This window comes from Centruroides vittatus, unplaced genomic scaffold, assembly GCF_030686945.1.
Source record: "Centruroides vittatus isolate TY-2023 unplaced genomic scaffold, ASM3068694v2 contig_439, whole genome shotgun sequence".
Lineage (NCBI taxonomy): Eukaryota > Metazoa > Arthropoda > Arachnida > Scorpiones > Buthidae > Centruroides > Centruroides vittatus.
Window position 1 is genome coordinate 529,660 of NW_027122239.1, and position 16,987 is coordinate 546,646.

The 16,987-nt window shown below is 29.3% G+C and overlaps 1 protein-coding gene across 1 annotated transcript in view; it reads right to left on the reverse strand.

Annotated features, from left to right (window-relative positions):
- Positions 1-282: 282 nt before the first annotated feature.
- LOC136977002 (multiple epidermal growth factor-like domains protein 6) overlaps positions 283-16,987 on the reverse strand; it is a 47,985-nt gene continuing 31,280 nt past the window's right edge. Inside the window, exons 9-34 of the mRNA XM_067272409.1 lie at positions 15,710-15,829; positions 15,488-15,625; positions 15,287-15,409; positions 13,880-14,008; positions 13,642-13,797; positions 13,280-13,422; positions 12,746-12,875; positions 12,473-12,675; positions 12,207-12,393; positions 12,008-12,133; positions 11,802-11,927; positions 11,602-11,727; positions 11,285-11,413; positions 10,956-11,216; positions 10,749-10,877; positions 10,521-10,649; positions 8,397-8,525; positions 8,194-8,322; positions 7,993-8,121; positions 7,800-7,925; positions 7,427-7,552; positions 6,958-7,086; positions 6,754-6,882; positions 3,027-3,152; positions 2,818-2,951; positions 283-2,750 (exon numbers count right to left, since the gene is read on the reverse strand). Of these exons, the coding sequence (XP_067128510.1) occupies positions 2,854-2,951; positions 3,027-3,152; positions 6,754-6,882; positions 6,958-7,086; positions 7,427-7,552; positions 7,800-7,925; positions 7,993-8,121; positions 8,194-8,322; positions 8,397-8,525; positions 10,521-10,649; positions 10,749-10,877; positions 10,956-11,216; positions 11,285-11,413; positions 11,602-11,727; positions 11,802-11,927; positions 12,008-12,133; positions 12,207-12,393; positions 12,473-12,675; positions 12,746-12,875; positions 13,280-13,422; positions 13,642-13,797; positions 13,880-14,008; positions 15,287-15,409; positions 15,488-15,625; positions 15,710-15,829 (3,476 nt within the window). The 3' untranslated portion in view covers positions 283-2,750; positions 2,818-2,853. The remainder of the gene's footprint in view (positions 2,751-2,817; positions 2,952-3,026; positions 3,153-6,753; positions 6,883-6,957; positions 7,087-7,426; positions 7,553-7,799; positions 7,926-7,992; positions 8,122-8,193; positions 8,323-8,396; positions 8,526-10,520; positions 10,650-10,748; positions 10,878-10,955; positions 11,217-11,284; positions 11,414-11,601; positions 11,728-11,801; positions 11,928-12,007; positions 12,134-12,206; positions 12,394-12,472; positions 12,676-12,745; positions 12,876-13,279; positions 13,423-13,641; positions 13,798-13,879; positions 14,009-15,286; positions 15,410-15,487; positions 15,626-15,709; positions 15,830-16,987) is intronic.

Below are 16,987 nucleotides of genomic sequence, written 5' to 3' on the forward strand. Positions count from 1 at the left end.
TTTTTTTTTTTTGTATTTTTTAATCATAAAATGCAAATATGGAATTACTAATTAATACACAAAAAAATAATTACATATATACACAATATTCACTAATGATAACAATTTATCACACTATTCTGAATTAAAATTAAATAATTATTCTAACAATTACTTCAAAACTATACATCTGTATACTGAATGTATAAATCATAAATTGCAGTTTCTTCTAAATTTTTAATTTTTAAAATTAGAATAATCCAAATTAAATTTTTTTAAAGACTTTTTTTTTTGGACAATTCTTGAAATTTTACTTAAGGAAGTTTATTTTCATTTCTAATTACCAGAAAAGTTATGTATAAATCCTATTAATAAGAATTTACTTAAGAATTTCGAGAACTGGGTGATCAAATGAAAGTAAAAGCGCAATGAGTTTGGTGATGCTGCAAGTCAGATTTGGCGATGCCACGTGTCAGCTGTGCTTGTTGCACATTGCCAGCTAACATTACAAAATCTCACTCACAATGTTGCCAAACCCCTTTAAATATTTCTCACAAGATTTATATTCATTTGATTATTCCGTATAAGCCTTATCTGCGATGCATTTGAAAATTCATTGAAGTATCACATTCTACTGCATTAAAATCAAATGATTCGGTTAGAAATATTCGTAGAATGTAATGAAAATATACAGCAAATAACAGATTTTTAATAATGGTAATAATTTATTTTTATATACATTAAATAATAAATGAAGTAGTGTTGATAATGTTTAAAATTGATTTATGAAAGGCAGACAAGTTGACTTTAAAAAGTTGTAGTAATATTTTACTGCAAAGCACAATAAAATAATGGCATTACTAGTATATACTATATGCCATATTTAATCCAGCATATATATATTTTATATATATGAAACAAGATTATAACATTCATATATTCTATTACAAATTTAGCATGTCTTGTACTGTACAACTGCAAGACTTTGCAAGATTACAGTTTATTTTGCAAGTCAAGCATAAGTTTTATTCTAAGCTTTATATCATATCTTGCAGTTAAGCATAACATATCTAGTTTAAGCTTACATACTAACTTCCGGCACATTATTTGAATAACTTTAGAACACGTGGAGGCTCAGTAGAACAATAACTTTCGTTATTTCACCTAAAGAAGGCCTCTAAACAAAGCTGAAAACAATCGCAATTGAATACTCAATGCTGGAAGTTTTATGATAAGTGTAAACTAGATATTGTATAAGGTTGGAACTTCTGGATGTTTCTATGTTAAGCATATCTTGTAAAGTTTATAAAAATCTTATTAAAAAAATGCTTGTTATAGTTTATAAAATTTTATTTGCAATTATGCATAATTATAAAGTCTGAAAATACATATAATTTAATAACTACTATTGACCTGGTGCAGAATTGGCTAAGGTGGTGTTTTAATTTTCCACATCACAGCTTTAATTCTTTCCATAGACATGAATGAATGTGTTATTGGATTTTATTGATTGATCTTTCTCTTTGAAGAACAATGTTGTTTTGATTTTATTAAAGAACAATGCCATATATAGCAATACTATTCCTTATGAAAATTAGAATAAATTTATTAAAAACTATTAAATAATAGCAACAACAATATAAGATCCAATACAAGAGACTGTGATACTTTCAAAATTTTTATATTTTTGATTTACATTTCTAGAGACTATGGAATGTTTAAACAATAATAACAAAATACTTAAATAATAAAATTATTAAAAGATTTTATTATTATTGTTTTAAGGAGTTTAATTGTTTAAATAAATTTAGAAGAATTTTTTTTCCTAAAGTTCCTGCAGTGGCAATTTTAGGCATATGAAACTTAGACTGTTGCTTAAGTCCTCGCACTTCTAGGGACCTCATGCTCGATATCCAGTTTTGGTTAGACTCCAAGACCATGTGCAATATCAAGGTATTAGGTCAAAACAAATTTATATTCTGTGGGATAAAGATACTATGGGTAAAGTTTTATCCAAGTGCAGGCTTCTCTAAATGGTGGGATCCTGAGCAAATGCTCTGTACATTAAATAAACTTATAAAAGGGGCTTTACAAATCCATGCTTTTCTAGGACCTCATACAACCTAAAAACCACCACCAAGTTAGCATAGCTTACTCTTTAACAGCATTAAAATGTTTTATACAGTTTCTCACTTAGCAATAAGGAAGAGAATTATTAAGACTTCAAAATTTTGTAAACTAAATGAACATTTTAAAAAAATACAAATAACTTTTCTAGTAACTTCATACTATATAATATTTTTGATATTAAAAACAGTTTTATATTTTTTAAGATTTATTTTTATTTATAAAAAAATAAAAATTTAAGTACTGTAAAAAATTTATATAATTTTATTTTTAATTCCTTTTTTTTTACTCAACAAGTTAAAATATATATATATATTTTAGCATATTTTAGTAAATTTATCTTCAAATTAAATATTTATCTAACAAAGGCACATTAACAGCAATTGCAGATTTTATGGCACAAATATTTTATGCCCTTAAATACTTTTCATATAACAGCATTGGTTATAATAAACCAATTTATTTTGATGTAGTTATTTGCATTGATTGGAAGAAATTAAATATTTTTTAAAAAATATTTAATAAAGATTCTTTCCTTTGATCCACTCCTCTTGTGCATATCTCTGTTTTTGGCACTGTTGGCATTTCTTTATAGTTCATAAAACATAATTGTTAACTAGTTTCTTCAGGATGTAGATGTACTTCTAACAAAATAAAGGCATTTTTTAATTAAACAAACAAAACTTTTGTTGAAGATATGAATTAATTTACCTGCTTTTTCTTCACATTTTGCACCCATCCAACCATTTATACAAGTACCTTTCCCATTTCTTTATCACAACTCCCACCATTCTGGCATTCACAATGATGAGAACAATTGGGACCATATGTACCAGGTTTACATGCTATAATATAGAAATCTTATAAGAACATCTAAATAATATTATTATAAATATTTAAAAAATAATACAAAATCATACAGGTTAAACAGTGTTGGCCAGTGAAGCCGGGAGGACACAAACATTTCCCAGTAACTGGATGACAAGGTAGACCTTCACAGTCACACATTCTTCTACAACCAGTTCCAAAAAATCCCATTTTACAACCTAAACATTAAAATTAAAAAAGAAATTGTTTTAAAATCTGCAAATGTAGCTGATCGAACAGTCATCCGTACTTAAAATCTTTATTTAAAACATATAAATAACCAAACTTAAGTATGCTTATCTGCTTTTTTGGATATAAAAAGCAAAATATTTCTTAAATCTCGCATTTTGATATCCTAAAACTGCTAGATTTAAGAAATTCACGGGTAACAAAACTTTTTTGACACATTAAATATTCTTAATGTTTGTACAGAATAAAATATAGATATCATGCAGTCGTTATTGAATTATTCATTAAAATGTTTTGTATTTTAATAATTTGCATCTCCATAAATGGAATAATTTAAAAAAATTGATAAATAAGATTTAAATAATTATCTGTATACTCTAGTTAAAATATCATTTCATGCCATTTGAAACTTTCCAAAAATAATTTCAGATGTAATAGTACTTGATATTGCCAAACGACCACCGGATTACATTGGCCTACTTTTCCGCAATTATACTTAATTAATTACTAAATAATTTGTGTAACGTTTTCGTTTACGTGATATCATTTCTGTAATGGTTTGTGACTAACAAAGCACTTGGTATCATTTGAAATTAAACAGTAGAAGTCAAATTCTTTTCAAGATATTTTGAAAAGCTTCTGAATGTGATATCAAGTGATGTCAAAGGTTCAAACATTGAAAACTATATAAAATACTTTTTTGATAGTCTCAGCTAGCATGTAGCTATAGAATTTAATGATGTGAACTATTCATCATATTAAACATTAATCATTGTTGTTTAGTTATTTGATAAAACTATACAAAACACTATAAAAGATGAAAACAGGTAATATCATTTGATGTCAAATACAACCAGGATTTTGTCAAACTTCTATAACTGGATTAAAGGATACTTAAAAATGATTGATGCTACCATTCTTCAGCTTTCATTCTATCCATCTCATCCCAGCAAAGTAAATTTGAATGATTGTTTAGCTCATAACTAAACATTATATTTATTTAAATATTAGTTTTCGTATTGATTATGAATATCTGCAGATTAAGTAATTTAGAATTTAAATTACTTAATGATTAACCATAGCTTTTTGTGGGGAAGTATATTGATTGATGCAAGAATAGATATGTATACCCTTATGTAAAAATCTGTAACTGTAATTATGAAATAAAGAGCATTCTGTACAAGCATCAAAAAATGTAAATAGAGTACAAATTGCATTCTTTGTTGTTTCAATGAAAGATAAGGACAGTTCGGTTAAAATAAACGATTCTCTTTTGAAATAAAATATGTCTGGCTACCCTCAACAAATGTTTATTTTTTATAAAAATACTTTTTAATAATAATTTGGTATTGGTAATTAACTCCAACTCAATTTGTAAAATTTTATAAACAACATATTTTTTAAGAAATTCTTTTTAAACACAAATCCAATTCAAAGTGTTTTTTAATTTCCTGAAGCCGTTATATATATCAGAGGGAAAGTATGGCAATTTGACAAAAAAACATCCCCCAAATTTTTACATTTTTGGACTCAGGAGACCTTGAAATGTCGAGATATGCAAAAAAATTCATGGGTTTTTTCTGAACGTTTGGATGTTTGTGTGTGGAGGGAGCAAGATTTTGTTCACCCTGTTTGAAGCTTAATAACCCCTGTGCTTTTTGTCAAAAATTTCTGAAATTTTGCACATACGTTTGTTTATTAGGGGGATTGACGCTATTAAATTTTGCTCATTAAAGGTTGAGCAGGTGGGGAGATAAAGGAGTTCGTGTGTATCTCCTGTAGGATTGGATTTAATGATGATCTTACTCATTATTAACATTTACAATTTTTTATAAAACCCGTCTATACTCTCAAAATTATGCTTTTTACCATTTTATAATAATTAAAAATATATTTTATTATTAAAAACTTTTTATAATGGATGGTGCTACACTCTGTTTTAAATGTTGCTGGACTTTTTTGGAGTAAGGTTCTTTTAAGAAATTCAAATGCTTTTGAACATATGCCTATCAAAAGTCAATAAGAGGAACATAACATTTATCCTTTCTTATTAACTGATAAATTTGAGGAGTTATTTTAACAAATATTGGAAATTTATCTTATGATATTTCATAAGAAATCTTTAACATTAAAACTAAATTATTTATTATAAAGTTACAAATAAAATAACATTCAACATAACTAATGGTAAGAATCATAGAGTTAAAATTTTAGTAATTTTTTTCTTTTTGTTTCTTGTTATTCAGTTGAGAATTACAATATCAAATGAAAAATATTAAATGAAAGAAAACAGATTTAATCAAAAACAGCAATCTTAAGATAGATAAAATAGTATAGTAAAATTGCAGTTTAAATGTATGGCCATTAAGTAACAATTATCATCAGCTGCAACTATCATTTTCAAATATATTTTTTGATAAAAATTTTTATAAAATGGTAGAGATATTTTTTTAAAGTATTTAGAAAAAATTCTCAAATAGACAATACTATAAAAGTGTCCTCAAACTTTGTCCCTTTCACACACCATCAGGAAATAACAGTCTCATGGTAGAGTTGACCTTTCTTTAGAGACTTCTTGTTATCTTAATATGTAAAACATTAAAATCTTTCCTCTGGTGATGGCACAGGTCATTAAAAATAATTGATTGTGCCATCATCAGAGGAAGTGGATGAGAAGTCTCTAAAAGAAAAGTCAACTCTGCCGTGAGACTGTTATTTCCTGGTGTGTGAAAAGGACAAAGTTTGAGGACAGTTTTAAAGTATTGTTTGTTAGAAAATTTACAAGAAAATTCTAAGTTTGTACTTATTCTTCCAGTCATTTTTATAAAATATTTTTTTTTTTATTTAAGTATATTTACAAATAATGAAACTAAATGTGATATAAAGAATTATATTAAAAAGATATTTCTTATTAGAATGTAACAGAATGTAGCACAGTCTTTTAAAATATAAAATTAACTTTTAATAGAATTATAGAATTTGAGCTTGAAGAAAATTATTGATATAAATTTGGAGAACCTAACTAGATCTGCTGTCATGATATATTTGTAAACAAACAATACTATCTATGTAAAGGCCTCAGGGAGGTGCCATTAGATCAATATATACTGTACATCCCAAGGTCCAGAAGGAGTAGGAGATCAACATAATGGATAAGATAATGGAAAAAAGAGAATAAAGAGACCAGATAGAGATAGAGTCTCATACAAAAAGATATTGTAAGAGGACTTCAGAAGTAACTTGACTCAGAAATAAGAATTAATCACTTTTTAAAAAAGCTTTCATGTCCTTATATCAAAGTTTTACATATAAATTAACATTGTATATAACAATTTTAATTTTTTATTAAATTTACAAAAATTGAAAATGATAAACATATGTTTCAATCAAGAATCAAATATATTTTTTCTTTCTACCATTTGAAATAATGATTTTGTATATGCTATACTTTACATATTTAATACATTCTACGCATATAATACATGATATATATGTTGATTATAATTTTTTAATTGAGAAAGCAAATCTGATAAATTTTATATAAATATAAAATAACAATTTTTACTTTTATTTAATTACTAAATAACTTACCGTATTGACATTTTGAGCCTTCAAATCCTGAAGGACAAATGCATTCCCCTGTATGTTTATCACATGTTCCATTATTCGAACAGTTACATTTTGAAGCACAGGAATGTCCAAACCATCCATCAGGACAATCTAAAATATCACTGTACTTAACAATCATGACAAACAGTAATTAAATCTGTAAGCAATTTGTTAAAAATGTTTTACCTTTTTCACATTTGCTACCTATAAATCCATCCAGACAATTGCAGCTTCCAGTTATTTTATCACAGCTATTGACATTATTACAATCACATTTAAATTGGCAATCTGGACCAAATGTACCTGTAGGACATTCTAAACAATAATAAATTTGAATTAATTTTCAATTATTATTACTGGTAATTTTAACTAAATTTAAAAATATTGATTTTTTTCCCCTCATTTTTGGCTCTTTCTTTCCTTTGGGCACACAGAGTGTCTTTTTTCCCCTAGCTAATGTAGGTTAAACCAGGCCCACAATGGGGCAGACAGCTGGTGAGGGATGGAGCCAGACATATCCAGAACAAACTACCTATGAAAACTTTCTGTTTGCCCAGATTTGATCCCCAAAGAGCAGTAAGCTGACATCTTAATTGCCTTGGCCATCCAGCTGAATAAGATTGATGATTAATATATAATGAAATATTTTTTTTACCTTCATCACAGTTTGATCCAGAATACCCAGGTGGGCAGATACATTCTCCATTTGTAGGATTACAATGTCCTCGTACACAGTTGCATACATTATTGCAATTCTCACCGTATAAACCTTCTTCACATTCTAAATCAATATAAAATTTATATTATATATTGTAAAAATGCAATATAACCAATTTATAAGACAATATATAAATAATTTAAAAAAAAAAATCTAAGCTTAGCTATTTTTAGACCCATTTTTTACTCTTAAAACTGTTCAGTTTGGGCTATAAACAATACAGTCTCTCTAATCAGACTCACTTCTATACAGTATATTAAAAACTATAATCTTAAAATGTTAATAAGTAATGTAATTAAACATGTCTTACTTTTATGACAATATTTTCCACTGAATCCAGGAGGACACTTACACTGACCAGTAAGTGAATCACAGGAACCACCAGAACAAAAACATACTTTGTCACAGTTACGGCCATACTGATTAGGAGGACATTCTAAAAAGCAACATAATCATCCTTAATCAGCAATTTTTATAAATGAAAATAATTATACGATACTTACTCTTCTCGCAAGTGGGTCCAAAAAATCCAGCAGAGCAATGACACTGTCCTGTTTCGGCATCGCATTCGGCACTGTTCTCACAAGTACATTTCTTTAAACAATTAGGGCCATACAAACCACGTTTACATGCTAAAAACAACAATATAAATGTTTAAATCTTTAAAGAAAGCATTCAATTTGATTGAAAACAAATTTACAAACTTTTATCACAGTTTTGACCCCAGAAACCAAGTTTACAGTAACACTTTCCATTTACTGGATTGCATAGTCTATCTGATGGGCAATTACAGTTTTTCTTGCATCCTTCTCCATATTTATCATGTGGACAAACTATGGAAAGTAATTATATATTAATAAACTGAATAATTTATTTCTAATTGAGAAAAATAAAACATAACAAATACCTTTTTCACAACTCTCCCCGTGTTTACCAGGAGGACAATAACATTCTCCAGTTACGTGATGACAAGAATCGCCATCGGCACAATTACAAATCTGACTGCAGTTTTTACCAAAATAACCAGGATCACAAACTATTTCATAAATAAAATGTTAAGTATTATTTTTATTATTGTTATTTTTTAAACTTGAATAATTTAGATTATATAGAAATGAAGTCTCATTCATAAATACAATGCTCCATAAGTGTCTTATTTAATTTAAATTGTATGCTCTCCACCGCAAATTAGTAGTTTCTTGCCCCTGTACATCATACTTTCCTGCTAGCAATAGAGTCGTGCTGGTCATCTAATTCCATTCTCGAGATTAAGGAAGGACAGACAGTAGGAATTTTAGGTCTACAGTTTCTTCAAATTTCAACCCAAAATCTATTTTTTATAAATAATTTAAACTGCGTTCATTAAATTGTTTATTTAACATGCAAGATAAATTTCATTCTACTGAAAAACAATCGAATCCAACATCACAATGCTCCATGTGTTTTAAATATGAGAACTATAAACCATTTTATACTTGGATTAGATTAGTGGAATAAGGCAACGCAACACATGTACAATCTGCCAAGAGTGATACCTCCCAGGAGGACTTTCTACGGAAAACTGGACACGTGAAGAAAATCCGGAAAACCACGTTGATCAGGTGCCAACCCGAACCAGTGTTCGGTGGTTTTATCTGAAGAGAGATTAGCTAAAATCTTTATGGTGCTGAATTTTTCATAAATTTACATTCAAATTGCCTTTTCTATGAGTGAAATTAGTAATCTCTCATCTCTTGTTGACGTATCAATACGCACTTATAGCCCAAAAATGCTTGAGTTTTTAAAAAAAGTTTTCATTCTAAGAGAAGCAGCGTGAATTGAATTTACATTTGGAAGTTTCATAAATGTACGTACGTAGTCACAAATTTCAATATTTCTTTTGTGTAATATTCGGATTTGTTTCGCTCCTCGTATTGACATTCATTACTAATGATTTATCGAGATAATGTAAAATTATTTTAACATTCCTAATGAAAATTATGACTAGATTAACCACACTAGGCTATTACAGGTGGGCTACACTTAGTCAATTAAATTAGCCGATTTTTCTTGCATCAATTATAATTTGCATTAAGTGAAAGTGCCATTTGCGATACTTTTTAACCTATTTACATAACACTTGGGAGGTGTGGAAATTTCCACACATTTCCTTTGATTATACCGAGTATTCGAGAACAAGTTAATTGATGATTAGTGTATTAAAATTCTTTGAGAAGTCGGACCACAGAATAGGTTGGTCTCTGTATTATTGTAATGCGATTAGAATTTCCATCGGCAGATGGATATACTAGTTTTTGGTGCCCCAATTGGCTCATTCGTTGCCTTCAGCTCATAAGGATCGAATCCGAGAAGCATTCGAATACCTAGGAGCGGATTTAAGGGGCGCTCAGGGTGCAACTGCATCCTTTTCTGGGGTTTTCCTACGAGTAAAGCAATTCCCAGGTACTAAAAATCTTTGTAAGGTGTAATGTTTCCTCTATTTCTGGATCTACTATTGTGGATTCCTGATGTACAAGTTCTCGGGCACAACGAGGGTCGTTTTCTTTGGATTGAATAGTTCTCAATTCTTGTATTCGAATACTTTCATCTTTAGTTGAATTAATTCCTATTAAACCTAGGAGTTTACTATAAAATTGAACGTAACTGAATGACATTTATGCGGGATAGTTTAAAGAATTTTTTAAAATGCTAAAACCTGTTCAAGACGGAAAAAATTCGGTACGGTACGATTCCGGTTTACACAAGTTTTACTGTATTTTCAAATGCTGTTTTACTGCAGTCACTCTTAATTAATCGGCATTATTCATAAATTTAAATAAATATATTTTTAAAAATTGGCATTAAATACTGATAAAACTTAATGAACGTCTTTGAAATTCCACATTATTGGTAAAAAAAAAAAAAAAACAATAAAATTGTAAAAAAAAATATTTGATTTTCTTTTACATTTCTTTTTATTTCTCTTAAATGGATTTGTAAGTTTGAACATTTGGGATATTATTAATATAAAATAATGAAAATTATACATTACCATCTTCACAATTATCTCCTTTAAATCCAGGTTTACAATAACAACTTCCGTTTGTACTATCACACTCTGCATCATTCAGGCAGGAACATAAATTATCACAGTTTTCACCATAAAATCCAACGGGACAAGCTATAAAATCAAGTTTGTTTTTGAGTTTTCTATTGATGAAAACTGTTTAAAACATGAGAAAATTTTCAATTTTAATATATTTTCAATAATATTACTCACACAATTCACATTTTTCACCAAACCAACCAGGTAAACAATGGCAGGTACCAGTTACAGGATCGCACTTGGCACCATTTTGACACAGACATTTCTCTTGGCATTTTGCTCCAAAATAACCGGAAGGACAAGCTAAAAATCAATATTTCACAGTTAAATTTAAGGGGATTTTTTTTGTAAGAAATTTGGGAGAAAATTAAGTGAATTTACCCGATTTGCAATTAGGATCTATTATTCCTAAATCGCAGAGGCATTCACCGGTTTCCGGGTCACATCTTCCATTAGATATGCTACAGTTGCAATGGAGTCGACATTCCATGCCATGGTAGCCCATGGGACAGGGTCGTTCGCAGAAAGTACCTATCCAACCTGGTTTACACATACATGCACCACTTATATGGTCGCAAGAGGCATCATTCTCGCATTGACACTCTCTTTCGCACTTCTCACCATATTTACCGGATGAGCATTCTACAAAAATATGTAAATATCCCATGTTAGACATTGGTAATTGTGTACAATTATTCAAATGTTCTTACCTTCTTCACAATCGCTTCCTTGCCATCCAGGTGGACAGATACATTGCCCTGTAACGGAATCGCAGTCTCCACCGTTACTACATTGGCACTTAAACTGGCAATAAGGACCCCATCGACTAGGACTACATGCTACAGTAAAAAATACTTTATATTTTAAGGATAATTCCTATAATAAACCATTTATACACGTGTGTTGCCTGTCAGTCCTTTGCATCAGTGATGGCAATCATCTTGTATCACAGCACCCTACTACAACCTGCTGCCATCTGGTGCCATGTTCGGTAACAATTATATCTTGATTGATTGATGTAACTTACCTTGATTGCAATGATAACCTGTCCATCCGGATGTGCATTTGCATCTTCCTGTTACAGAATTACACTCTGCGCCATTGTCGCATTGACATGGAGAGAGGCAATCGCCATAAAATCCAGGAGGGCAATCTACGTGTAGGAAAATCTTTAATTTTTTGTGAAAAAAAATACATCTAAGTGGTGATTTTTCTCCATTTACTCACCCTTTTCGCATAACTTTCCATGAAAACCCGGTGGACATCTGCATTTGCCATTAACGGGATCGCAAACTCCATTCTGGCATAGACATGTTTTTAAGCAACTAGCACCAAATCTACCAGGAGGGCAAGCTTATGGACCAAAAATTGTATATTGTAATTTTTAAATTAAGTACAAAATACACACGAAAACTTTTAAAAAAAACCCTTACTTTCTTTGCAATTTGCACCCATTTTGCCAGGTTGACATAAACAAGTTCCAGTTGTTGGATCGCATCCTCTCGGACCACAAGCGCAATTTAATAGACAATTTGATCCGTAAGTACCTTCAGGACACGCTATAATATATTTAAACGAGTTTCATTATAAATTTCATTTGATATTTAGATAAAATAACGTAAAAATACGTACCTAAATCGCAATCGGAACCCGTCATTCCGGGAGGACAATTTCTTAAACAGGCTCCCGTACTAGAATCGCAAGTCGTGTTGTAAGGACAATTACATATCCTACGACACCCGTGTCCCCATTGATTTCTAGGACACGGCCTTTCACATTTCGTGCCCAAATATCCTGGTTTACACTCGCATTTTCCATTCTGTATCCATTTATTATTAAAAATTAATAATTCTATATTTAAAAACATTGTATAAAAAAAAATCTGCAATTTTTCTTACTTTGGGGTTACATTTTTTACTGTTATTCTTAATGCATTTACATTGCCCTCGACAGTTTGGTCCAAATGTATTTTCTGGACATTGAATGTTGCAATGAGGTCCGAATAATCCAGGATTGCACTCGCAATATCCGAATACTTTATGACAACGTCCACTGGAGCACAAATGAGGACAGGGTTTATCGCAATTTTCTCCATATTTACCTGAAAATTTGTGAAAATTTTCAAAGTTTATAGTGTAAACATCGAGTTTTATTGTAAAAAAAAATCATACCAGGAGGACAGCCATTTTCACAATTCTTTCCTTGTATGCCCGGTGGACAGTAGCATTCTCCAGTAACTGAGTCACAAGTACCTCCATTCTGACAAGTACAGACGTAATTACATCCTTCTCCATATGTTCCCTTATAAAGAAATAATGAAAGAAAGTCATTAAGTGATTGAAAAATACATTATTGACGAGAATACTTGCAGGAAATGAACATCCTGAGCTAAATATACCATAGAAAACTTCTGTCAAACTTAAAATAGTTAAAAATCACATTGAACTTAAGCATTAAACTCCTACTCCTAACACGAAAGTATTGTTATATCGAATTTAAACAATATAAAGCTGTGTTTAAAATGATTTTATACAGTTAGTTATCAATTTTCACGTAACAGTAACATTACATCTACAGGTTATCCACACGTAAAGTGATACGTTATTAGACTTTATAAGGTATTAAATTAGTAAATTAACTAGAAAATTAAACAAGTTCTATCCATAAATATGATATATATATAATAAAAAATAGTAATATCTTACCTCAGGACATGTTTCGTTACAGATAACTCCATGAAAACCTGGCAAACACTTGCATTCTGTTGCTCGATAATTGCACTTTGAACCATTCTGACAATCATTACAGGTTAAGGAACAATCAGGACCAAATGTACCTCTTATACAAGCTTAAAAAACGGTAAAACATAAATAAATATTTCTAAAAAAAAATAAAAATATTTTATAAACTTAGAAGGATTATTTACTCAAATAATAATAAAGTGTTCCAGGGCTGTTTCTATACATTGTAGTTAATTAAAAATAAATAGGGATGTTGTATTATGAAAAACCTTAAGTATCGTATCACAAGACGCATTCTGCAACTAATCTCTGCAGTGAATACTTACTGTGACGAATCTCGGGTCCTTCTAGTGCCAAATATTGACTGAATTCTTGGTCCAATAACGGTACAACTGTAGGTGGAGTAGTCTGGAATCTAATACGTGGAATGAATGGTGGGCTTGGTAAATCACCACGTACTGGACCAATTTCGTTAAGGGATCCTGTTAAAAGTTTAAAATATTTAAATATAAAGATTAATTTATTATTTTTTAATTATAAAAGAATTTTCTTTTTAAAATTTACCTATCTGTTCACAACTTCTTCTATCATCTAACAGCCTATAATTTTCTACACAGTTACATTTAAAGGATCCCGGTACGTTTTCACAGATTTGCTCGCATCCGCCGTTGTTTCTTTGACATTCGTCGATATCTTTAAATTTAAAAAAAAATACATTTTAAAGCATATTTTAGCTGTGTTTTTTTTATAAAGATAAATATAAAAAAATTTAGTTAATAGGTTATAAAACAGTGAAGCTAAGAGAGTGGAGACTGGTTAACTTCATTGCCCTCTATATAAATAACCTTTCATCTGTTTGTTTCGTGTGGACTTTTTGTGTAAAACACGAAAAAGAAATAATCTAAGAACATAAAAAAGAACATTAAATATAACTCGGTTGGGTTCATGTTGTTTTTTTAAGTTTAAAATAAGGGCTTCTTTTCTTTCCTCTGACGATCCCCTTTGTTCCATTTGACCTCTATTACGATGTTTTATGCCCTGTAAAAGTTTACTGTAAACACTGTTTATATTCAAATCTCACATAAATGTCTATAACAATGCTTTACTAATGCTAGAATTAGCATTTTCTACTTTATTTACTTCTTGTAATATAGTTTAATCTTCTTTTCTGCGTGGTTTCTACCATCTTATAACTACAAATACAATACAGAAGTTTAGTGGAATTGTAAAAGAAAAATGTACTAAATTACTGAATATCACGCAAAAACTAGAATAAAATTGTAAGAATTTAATATATATAAGGAAATTGGTAGTATTTAGTGGAAAATTGAAAGAAAATAGGAGGAATTTAATAGGCATAACTCAGTTAAAATAGTGGATAGAAAATGGAAAAAAATATAAAAGAAAGTAATGGAGTTATAGTGTAAATTTATTTAATAAAATAGCAGAAATATTAAAAATACAATTAACAAGAATGTAAAGTATATTCTAGTAAGTAACAGAATTCGGAATTTTAATAAAGAAAAAGTCAATAAAAAAATATCAAGTTTAATTATAAAATTACAAAAATAACAGACAGAAAGGTAGAAAGTAATAAGAAAAAAGCAAAATTACGTTAAGTTTATGTGCTGTTTATATAATTACAAACAGCAATAAACCTTGTTAAATTGATAAACCTTCATAACCTACACCGTCTATAAACACGCAGAGAACTAATTAAAGAGAGAAAAAACAAAGATTTATTGTTCGTTTTATGAAAAGAAACATCTTTGTATATGAATACGAAAAGAATGCGGAAGATAATCGTCAATACAAAGGAATACATTCTGTCAATACTTTACATTAAAGTCACGTTAAACTACAGAAATTTAATGAAAGAATGATAATTGAATGCTGGATATTTGCCAAAGCTCGATTTTAATTAAAGTCGAAAATAATAATGTGAAAACCTTGAGACAAAATAAAACTTACCATCGCAACTGCATCCATTCCTGTTTAATTTATAACCAAATCTGCACGCGCAGGAATAACCACCTGGAGTATTGGTACAGCTTTGTGTACAACAAGCAACGTCCTCTTCACACTCGTCTAAATCTATAAATATTTAATGAGTTAGAAGGTGTTTAAAGCTGTAAAAATCCGTTCTAGAACATTAAGAACAGTATTAAAAACCTTTGCAATGTTTTCCATCTGTGTCCAATTGGTAACCGTGACGGCAGGAACAAACCGGACCTCCTGGACCGTGTCTACAAATCTGATCACAGCCTCCATTCTTATCAGCACACGAGTTAATTACTTCCATATCTATTCCTAATTATCGTAATGATAAAAATCTCTCTCATCTCATCTCCCTCATCAGATTAAAGATCTTTTTTGGACAGTTTAAATACTCACGAAAGCACGAGTGTCCATCGTTACCCAAATGATAAGGTGGATGACACATACACGCGTATGATCCGGGTGTATTGTGGCATATATGGCCACACGGACTAAAGTTAGAACATTCGTCGATATCTACAATAAAAATATACATAATTAAAGTAAGAAATATGCGATAACAACGAATTTTTTAATACATTCTTTGTTAGAAACATCTTTAATTACGGGAGATAATCTGGATTCTGTGCTATTTATAAACCAGAATTTGGATGTTTTGTCTAGCAAAAAAGGAGGTTAGAACAGTAAATGAGGCTGAGAGAATTTTCAAAAGATTCAGAATATGTTTTAGAATACAAAAAAATAAAAATAAGAAACAGGAAAAGAAAGATAAGATAATCACATCCCAGACAACGATAAAGCTAGAATCTCACTAAAATTTTAACGTTTAAAGCAATTTGAGGGCATACAATTCACCAAAAGTCATTTAAGAATTGTCTATAAGTGTCTAAAAATACAATTTTCCAAGTTAGAAAGTATTAGATAAAAATCAATTTAGTACAAAGAAACTTGAAGAACGATCCACAGTTTGAAATTTGATTTAGGAAAATAAAGTTAAAGAGAAAGAGAATAAATTTAATGCCATTTACTCTGTACAGATTTATCTATTTTTTCCACTTTTCTAATTAAGAAAACCTCTTATCTTTGTTTAATTATCCTAAACGATAACTTTGTACAAATTACATTTAAGTGAATCGAGATGATAAATCTTGAAAAGAACAAACTTTTATCCTATTTTTCTTTTATTTTATTTTTATAAAAACAATTTTAAGAATTGGATTTATATATATACATTATTTTTTTTATATATATACTAATAAGCTTAAACTGATAAATATAGAGAAAAATTAATCAGATAAAAGATCCAACGGCTTCCAGATTAAAGAAAGTCAAATTGGATAGATGCCAGATATAAAGTAATACTTCAACAGGGTTTTTGAGATAAACAAGAAAGAAAAATGATCATTTTAATCATATTTTAAATCATAATTAATTTTTCAAATTGGTAAAACTCTCATCCTGTTGATAATTAAGTAACATTCTTCTTTAAAGTTAAATCTTGAAATGAATTGAGTAAAAATTCAATTAATCAAATGTTTAAATATACTTTTTTTCCTCAATTATAATTAAATTGATACATTTAAAATTGATTTTTAAGCAATTAAATTAATTTTTATACATAATTAACTAAATATATTTTTAAATTTAATTTTCTAAACTTTCTTAAATGTATCT